At 44.1% G+C, this 9,747-nt stretch overlaps 1 protein-coding gene across 1 annotated transcript in view; it reads right to left on the bottom strand.

Moving 5' to 3' along the window:
• The window catches only part of IL20RA (interleukin 20 receptor subunit alpha), a 22,203-nt gene extending 19,556 nt beyond the window's left edge, over nt 1–2,647 (bottom strand). Inside the window, exon 1 of the mRNA XM_019527666.1 lies at nt 2,115–2,647. Coding sequence (XP_019383211.1) covers nt 2,115–2,281 — 167 coding nt within the window. The 5' untranslated portion in view covers nt 2,282–2,647. The remainder of the gene's footprint in view (nt 1–2,114) is intronic.
• Between the last annotated feature and the right edge of the window lie 7,100 nt (nt 2,648–9,747).

Genomic DNA, 9,747 nt, shown 5'->3' with positions numbered 1-9,747 from the left:
GGGGGGGGGGGGGGGGGGTCTACAGCGGCAGCAGCCAGAAACCAGGAGAAGCTGCCACCTGAGTTGCTTAGAAAGGTACAGTGCTCTCCTCTCTTACGGGGGGTGGGGTCTGTGTTTCAAACCCTGCATATGAGATCTAGGAGACTGAAGGCATGGTATGGCAAATTTGCCATGCATACAGGGCAGCTGCAGTCTCAAACATGCTGTGCTGCTCCACATGGGAGGCCTCCTAATCCAAAAGCAGTGCGTTCTGTATTTGTACACTACTTCAGGGAGGCTAATTAATGTACTCTCAATTACGCTTGCCCTGTGCCAATTGGCTTGCCCACAACACTGTGGATGTAGCTCCACGTCTAGATTAGGAGGCTGCCTATGTTGCAGAGTGCAGCATTTTACTGAAGCCAGGTAAAATAAGTTTGCTGTGTAGGCATGACTTGATGCTCAAGTAAGTCCCTGAACTGAAGTAGGGTCTTCCGCATTGCAGCCTAGTGCCCAGTCCACTAGGCTATTCTGGGATGGGCAGATCTTGCTCCCTCCCTTTCATCTAGACCAAAAAGAGGTCCATGATTAACTTAGTAGACACAAGGTACTTTTTGGGTTGAAACTGGTCTGGATATTCCTACAAAAAAGTTTCATTTTTGACATTTTCTGACGAAAAATATCTCACTGAAAAATTCCTGACCAGCTCTCCTCAGCAGCTTCTGCTTGCAGATCTCCAGAAATCTACCACTTGACTTGGAGAAAACTTCTATCAGCTACTGGTAATTATTAAAGTTTTATATCCTCTTTATAAAGCAGTAAATAGCAATGCGGTGGTTCTCAACATTTTTCAACTTGAGGTACTCCTTGATAGACTCAAGAAACCCGCTGGAAAATGACAGTGCTTAGTTTTCATGTTTTTGTTTAATATGAAAAAAATAACAAGTGCAATTCTTCTGTTGCAAAGAACTCAGGAGGCCCACAACAGGTCATAGTTTTTGACACTGTGGATTCCTATGTTAAATTTTTGGGTTTATCTTGTGAATTATATTTGCATACCTAACAGTGTTAACATTATGTGGCACCCTTGAAAGGATCTCAAAACACCCCAGGGTGCTGTGTTACCTTGGTTGAGAGTCACTGCCCCTGTGCAATATAATTAATCACAAACTCCATCCATAGAGCAGGGGGCAATGCTCTATATCGGGGTGGGCAAAATGCGGCCCAGGGGCCGGATGCTGCCCACCAGGCCATTCTATCCAGCCCATGGGACCCCTAAGAAATTGAGAATATTAGTATTTATCTGCCCCTGGCTGCCTGTCATGCGGCCCTCGATGGCTTGCCAAAACTCAGTAAGAGGCCCTCTGCCCAAAATAATTGCCAGCTTCTGCTCTATATGTACACTAACATGTGAGCTGTATACCACAGATATCAATAAGGGTGTGGCTCTTTTAGCAACTTTTTATTAAGCCACACATGGTGAGCAGTCATTTCAATGCACACATAAGAAAGGCATCTGTTTACAGTATATGACTACTAAATCCTATTTTCCAGCCTGCTCAGGACCACTTTGACAAAATGACTTTCACAGGCAGTTTAGCCAGCCTGCAAGACTCTCCCAGTATAAGGGGACCCTTGAGCATGAAGAATCTATGCTGCCTCTCTTGAGGCAAAGTGACAGCATAAAGGGTATATATAGTCTATATTCTCTTGTGCCTGGCTAATGAAATAGCTCTTTCAGGTTTTTGGTCAGAAGCAGAAATGGCAGAAACCTTTGGAAAGTCTAAGCCCTGATGCAACGGTTCAGTTGCATTCTCTTTCAGACCACACTATGGGAAAATCAGCCAGGAGCTACCCCTCTCCTGCCTGTCAATGCTGCCCCCAGCTGACCTAGGGGTAGGGGGAACTCTCAGTTCTCTCTAACATCCTCACAAGAACTTTTCTGTACTTCTTCAATACCTTTTTTTTGGATTTAAATGAGATGACCCTGAGGAAATACTTACCTCCCCCCCGCCATATACCTTAGATCTCTAAGCCTAGTTTCATACTAAAAAAAAGTCTTTACTTTTGTATAGATGTTCAGGTATTTAAACTAGAAAAAAAGGAAAGAAGTAAAGCCAATAAGGCACACTTACACTAAATACTTCACCCTGTAGAATACTCCATCTCCCACACCTTCTGGTGGTGACCAGTGCAGGACGTTCTTCATGTTAGTAGATTCAAAATGAATATTCGTAGGAGGAGGCAAAGAACAATACTGTTCTGCTGGAAAAAGGAATAAAAAAAGGGACCATGCATGCATTAAGGCCTGGAAGAGACATTTGCTGAAGAACAGTGGTACTTATTTTCTAAAGAAACCTCAAAATGTGTAAACACTAGTCATATTTGCCTTTACCAAAAGCAGAATGATATTGGACAGGAAACTTTGATTATTTCCTTTGGTATCTCATAGAAATTGTCCTACTGGATGAGACTGGAGGCCCAGTCCCATATCCCATCTCTGACAATGACTAATACCAGAAGTTCCAGAGGAAGATGCAGGAGCCCTGTAGTTGGCAGATATGGGATAATCTTTACCTTCCCTGAATTGGATTTCCCTCTGAAATTTAGTATTGGACTTAACTACTGAAGCATTTATTTCACTCAAAGTGCCACAAAAATTTAATGTTTGTAAAACTTCTGAAAACCACTGTAAAGCTCCACTTGTGGATGTTTGGTTCCCCAGGGACAACTAGTGGCAGCACACCTTGCTGGGCAGCTTTCGTATCCAGGGGTCAAAAAAACCTGCAGCACAGAGAACAACTGAACATGTGGTATGTGGTGCAACAGACATATCTGCGGCACCACATACTGCATGGCTGCACGTGTCTGGAAACAGCCTAAAAGTCATTTTTAAAACAGAGCTACAACTCATTTCAGTCATGGAAAAAATCAGGATGGAAAGAATGTGTCTACATCTATTTTCCCAAATAATATTAATTGCATATTATTTTAATTGACTGTGATATTTTGCAGCAAAACTATACTAACATTAAGCTTATGTGGAGGAAACAGGGAGGGGGTCCTTTGTGATGGCATATGTTTTTGGTTAAAAAAACAAACTTTGTTCTGAGTCATGCTATTGTTTACCATTGATACTCCTTACCGAAATACTGCAGTGGTTATTGCTGACATGCAAGTGTTCTGTAATATTACATCTCCTAAGATGCTACTGCTGTTATTCTAATAACATAACTGTACAATAACATAAAATAGGATGTTATTATCTTTAACGTTACCCACTGATGTTATGGTTTATTATAGCAGTGGTGCTCAATCTTTTAGTCCCATGGGCTCCATGAGTACTATTAAAGCTAGTGCATGGGCCAGATCCTTTTGCAGGGAGGGAGCTGGGCTCCACATGCCTGAATTGGGCCCTGCACTGCCTTGGCCTGGCCCCACGCATCCCAACTGGGCTGTGAGCTGCCTTGGCCCTGCATGCTCGATCTAGTTTTCAGGGCTGCAGGATCTAGTGCAGCAGGCTCCCCACAGGTCCTGGCAATAAGGAAGTGGCAATTAACACTCCCACCACTCCCCCACTGCCAAATTTTCATACCCATGGGGAGCCCAGCAGGATGGATGACACTGATCCATGGGGTGGATCTGGCACCTCAAGCTGGGGTTGAACACCCCTGGTTTCTACCTTGACATTACTTCAAAACACATCAAATCTGTGCAACACCATGGGCACCCATCTGTAATGCTATGGCCAAAAGTACTTAGGTGATAACTGGATATATAGCCAAGGGAATATTGAGTAGGACTAGGGACATTACCTCTGCATTTGACATCTTGGTAAGGGTTACCAAAACTACTGTGTCCAGTTCTGGAGTCCATAAACAGGACAGATGTTGCAGACTTGGAGAGGGTTCAAGGAAATTAAGAAAAAATCATGGATTGGGAAGATTTTTATTTAGTTTGTCAAAGAAAAAATTAAGGGGTGTCTTCACTACAGCTCAGAAGTACCTACAGAAAACAGAAAATTGACAATACAGGGCTCTTCAATCTGGCAAACCATGGTGTATAACTAGATTCAATGGCTGGAAGTTGAAGCTAGACAAATTCACACTAGAAATATGCCCTATCTCTTTTTAAAACAACTGTATGTTTACATTTTTTTTTTTTTTTAAACTTTCCAGGGGTTTTAGGGGAGTCTTTATCACTGGCTACTTTTGCGGACTAAATCTTTTTCTAAAAAAGACATGCTGTAGTTCAAGCACAATTTTTGGAATTGAAGACAGATCTAGTACAGGAAACTCTCATGGATGGTATTACACAATGAATTAGATGATATGATCACAATAGTTCCTCCTGGCCCTGTAATTAAAAAATTACATTCACTGCCTGGATGTACCTCAAGCTGACTTCAAAATCTAGTCCTATATATCTAACACTGTGTCATCTATATAACTGCTTGTTGTGTCAGGTTTTTTACATACATCTATTTTTGTAATATATTCTCATCTTATCCTTAAGAATGAAAAAGCAGTGAACAGGAGAAAAACTCATTCACTTTTTTTATGAACTGTTTTTCAGGCACTCTAGCAGAGTGGAATAATAAAAATAATAATAATAAAAAAATCATACACAGGTGTCTTAAGTCCACTTATGAACATAATACAAGAAAAATTGAGAAAAGGAAATCTGAGGTCAACCTGTATTTTTCAAAGCCCCAGAAGCTCCTATTCTAGTGGCATATTTGCAGTTCTTTAGCTGAGCAAAAAGAGAGAGAGGAATGAGGAAGTAAAACATAACATAATGAATACTAAGAATCTACCCACACAAGATGTCCTTACGTTTAAACTTGACCTTTTGCTACTTCCTTATGACTTTTAGGACTTATTTTTTAAAATTTCAGTAGCATTAAAATATATTAGAATGGCTTTAAGCCAAATATTAAAGCATTGCAAAATAATTTCTAAAATCAATCTGAGAATACTACATTGTTACACCTCTACTACGGTAGAGTCAAGGTATCATAGAGTCAAACATTGGCATAGGCAGCACCTGTAACTTCACTTTAATTCAGACTTTTGTGAAGAATATTTATATATGTTGTCCCTTTTAACTTGGCAGGTTGGCCAATATTTAAGATCTTTAAGATTCACTTCTAGCTCTTACCATTACTACTACTACTGCTATTATTATTATTATTATTAGTAGTAGTAGTAGTATCATCATCATCATCATCATGTTATAGCTCTTGCTCTATACATAAAGGTTCAGAGCAGCTGGAGAAGACACTGATAATTCAAGTCAGGTCAATTTCTCATGGCAAACCTATTTATTTACAAAGAAAGTATACAAAACATACACAACAGCAGGCAATTTCCTTTCTCATTATTTACTGCTGTCTCTTTAGTGAGCTCTGTACCTATATTAGCTGTCTTTCTGCTCCCTCTCAGGGTCAGGATCACAATCCTTTCCCACACTTTCCTCTCTTTAACATAGCAGTCGGCAACCTACAGCCCAGGAGCTGTATCCAGCCTGCAAAGATATTAGATTGGGTCCACAAAGGTCTGATCTATCCATGTTTTACTAACTCCTGACACCCTTCGGCCATCCCTGCTGTGTGCAGAGGGCCTGCTCTCTCGCCCTGCCACTGCAGTCTTTGCTTTCTGTCACCGCCAGTTTAGCCACTCCGAACTTTCACTTGCCACACTTTTCAGCACTATGTTTTTCAGCAGAGGCTGCACTGAGGTGGGGGTCAGGGGGCACTTCTCTACACAAGAGCAGGGACAGCTGTAAGGGAAGCTGGGTGCATCTGCACATGCAATTAATGCAGACCAATAAACTCTGGAGCTTATTGCTTTGTAGTTATTTGCTCCCAGGCACACCACTTGAACGTGCACCCAAAAGCAAAAAGCTCTGGAGCATATTGCTCCACAATTTATTTGTGCACACCACATGAAGCCTGGTTGGAGAAGTCTGGGCTGGCTGCTCCCCCAGTTCCACATGCTGCTCCATGGTTGTCTGGGTTCCCTGCTGGCTAGTCCTTCACTGTGAAGCACCCCATGCCCCAGCCAGTCAGGGCAGTGTCTAAATGTGCACTCCTGCACACAAAAAAATTCTGTAGCATGATAATACCTGTATTTTACAAGACTACCTTGCTGTGGTGTTAATTAGTTCTGTAAGCCCTAATAGCTGCACACATATAGATGATGATGCTTTACTCAGCAGCAAATTAATCTGTTGCACAGTAAAGCATCTCATGTAGACATGTGAGCTGGGTATCAGTTACCTGCAGCAGCAAGAGGATTACAAGCTGTAGCCCACCAGAAGCAAGATATTGCTGACCTCTGCCCTAACACATTCACACCACTTGTCAAGGAGCCCCATAGCCCCTGCATTTGCCAGTCCCAGAACAAACCTTCTTACTTTCCCTTGGTTGGTTTTTGCTCAGGTGTTGCTATGCAGCTGTTATCCTTGTGTAGCGGTCTCTGTTGCTTTCACATATCTCACTACATGAAAGAGCATTTAAGTGTTCTTTCCATTTAGCCTTAGGTTTAGCTGTAGTCACCTTTGGAATCTCATCTAGGTCAAAGAGCTATTATCACTTTCCTTCTCACCATTCCTTAACTGTAAGCTTGCTGAGTGAAGGATGAACTGGGATTTTTTCCCCCAGAAAGTAGCAAAAGAGGAGGAAGCAGGAAATAGCATGACTGAAGTATGGTCATGGATGGGTAGAGCTTGTTCAGAATAGTAAGGGGAACAAAGGAGAAGGTGTTGTCCTATACATAAAGGTGATGTACATGTGTTCTGAGGTACAGTACAAAGTGGAATGTAGGCCTGCTGAAACCTGGGTAAAGGTCAGAGGGCAGAGACACTGGGTGGGGAGGAGTGTCATGGTGAGTGTCTGCTACAGGCTACCAAACCAGGAGGTGAAAGAGGCCTTCTTTAGACAACTGGTGGAAGCTTCCAAATCATACCACTTCATTCTCGTGGGGGACTTTAATTATTGGGACATCTGCTGGGAGGAAAGCACTGCACCAGAAGTCCAGCAAATTTGTGGAGTGTGTTGGTGATAACTTTTTGATACAGATGGTAGACAGGACAATTAGGGGGAAACTCTTGATAGAGGTGCACTGATACATTGGCCCAATATTGGATTAGCACCGATATAAAGAAAATTAACTATATTGGAAATCAGCCTGAAGTGGCTGATAATTTGGCCTATAAATGCCCATGTGTGTGCACAGCCAGCGAGGAGCACAGATTGGCAGTGTGGAGAGCTGCATGCAGCTGGTAAGTCTGTTGTGGTGGAAGCCGGGGGGGGGGGGAAGGGGCATGGGCAGATCAATGCCCCCCCATGGTAAGGGAGTGAATGGAGCTGGGATAGGCACTGCCCGGCCGGGGCGGAGTGGGATGAAGCTGCGGCTCGTCTGGGGGGGGCAGAGGGGAGCAGCTCATCTGCTCATCTGGCAGCTCCTGCTGCTGTTTCCGCCGCTCATCTGGGAGGGCATGGGGGGGCATGTGCCCCTGGATCTGCGTGGGATGGGCCAAGTGGGCTGCAGCTGCAGGCTGGGGCCAGGAGTCACGCTGTGCTTGGGGCGGGCAGTGGCAGCACTGGGAGGGGGCTACAAGCAGGGGCTTGGGTGCCTGCAGCCTCCCCCCATATCCCCTCTCCCAGCACTGCTGCTGCCCACCCCGAGTGCAGTGCAGTGCAGCATCTGGCCCCAGCTTGCAGCTGCAGCCTGCTGTGCCCCACCCTGCACAGATCTGGGGTATATGCCCCCTCCCGTGCCCTCCTGGACAAGTGGTGGGAGCTGTGTCAGAAATCGCGCCCACTACTTCCCCCAGACGAGCCACAGCTCTGTCCCATGCCTGCCCTGACTGGGCAGCGCCTAAACCAGTCCCAGCCCCACTCCCTCCCTCACTGTGGGGGGTGCTGATCTGCATCCCCACACCCCTTCCCTCTCCCCTCCCCTTTCACCACAACAGACTTATCAGCTGCGCTGCATGCATCTATATCAGAAATCAGATTGGTATCGGCCAATAGCTTCCTTAAAAATCAGCTATTGGTATCAGCCCCCAAAATCTGTATCGGTGCACCCCTCCTTCTTGACTTACTGCTCACAAAGAGGGAGGAATTGGTTGAAAATGTGAAGGTGGAAGGTAACAGTGACCATGAGATAATAGAGTTCAAGGGAAGGAGGGAGGGAAGAAAATACAGACAGTGTACTTCAGAAAAGCAGACTTCAACAAACTTGGGAAACTGGTAGACAGGGTTCCCTGGGAAGCAAGTGTAAGGGGACAAGGTGTCCAGGAGGCTGGCTGTAGCTTAAGGGTGAAGAAGCAAACTATCTTGATGCAACAGAAGAATGGAAAGTGCGACAGGAGACCAGCCTGATTAGAAAATAATTTCTTCAATGCATTACAACTCAAAAAAAGGAATCTTACAAAAAGTAAGAACTTGGTCATAATACTAGGGAAGGGTATAACGGTATTTGCATAGGCATGTAGGGAAAAAATTTAAGGTCAATACACTATTTGAGATGCAGCTAGCAAGGGACATGAGGCACTAAAAAGGGATTCTACAAGTATGTCAAAAGTAAGAGGAAGACCAGAGAAATCATAGGTCCCTTAGGGAATGCAGAAGGCAATTTAGTTACAGATAATGCAAAGGATGCTGAAATATTTAATGAGATTTTACTTCAGTCTTCACCAACAGGGGCAATTATCAGATGATGAGTGCAGGTGGCAGTAAAGATAGGGAAGGCAAACAGCCTAGAGTAATATAAGAACAGGTTAGGAATTACTTTGAGAGGCTAGATACATTCAAGTTGTCAGAGCTAGATGGGATGCATCCAAGGGTACTGATACAATTGGCTGAGGTAATTTCAAAGCCATTAACTGTGGTTGGGTGAGCTCCCAGATGACTGGAAATGAGCAAATATAGTGCCAAAATTTAAGAAAGGAAAGAAAGAAGGAAGATCCAGGGTACTACAGACCTGTCAACCAGACCTCAATACCTGGAAAGATTGTGAAGCAGGTCCTCAAGGAATCTATTGTGAAGCACCTAGAGGAGAATAAGGTGACCAGGAACAGCCAGTGTGGATTCACAAAAATCAAATAGCATAAGACCAAACAAATTTCCTTCTATGATACAGTGAAAGGCTCTATAGATCGGGGAGAGCACTGGATGTGCTATACCTTGACTTTAGCAAGGACTTTGACACTATATTTCAAGAGATTCTCATTAATAAGCTAAGAAAATGTGGACTAGATGAAAGTACGTTAAGGTGGATACATAACTGGTAGGATCATCTTGCTCAACAAATAGTCATCAATGGCTCAACATCTAGCTGGGAGGAGAAATGGAGTGAGGTTCCTCAGGTGTCTCTCCTGGGTCCATTTTTGTCTACTATCTTCATTAATGATTTGGACAATGAGACTGAGTGCATGCTTGGTGAATTTATGGATGACACCAAGTTGGATGGAGCTGCAGACACTCTGGAGGATAGGCCTAGGACCCCATATGACCTAGACATACTGGAAAACTGGTCCACAAACATGTAGATGAAATTCAAAAAGGACAAGTGCAAAGTCCTGCACTAGGGATGGACTCATAGCATGCACAAATACAGACAGGAATACAGTGGCAAACCGACGGGAGGGGTGGGAGGAGGCCTTGGGCCCTAGGCGCCAGCTTGGAGCAGGGTGATGGCTGGGCCCTTCAGAGTTCTTATCGCACAGTGTAACTAAGTATTGCTACAAGGAACGGGGGGG

This window comes from Gavialis gangeticus, unplaced genomic scaffold (assembly GCF_001723915.1).
Source record: "Gavialis gangeticus isolate Ggan-Ray unplaced genomic scaffold, GavGan_comp1, whole genome shotgun sequence".
NCBI classification, from domain to species: domain Eukaryota; kingdom Metazoa; phylum Chordata; order Crocodylia; family Gavialidae; genus Gavialis; species Gavialis gangeticus.
This window is presented reverse-complemented; position numbering and strand designations above follow the sequence as displayed.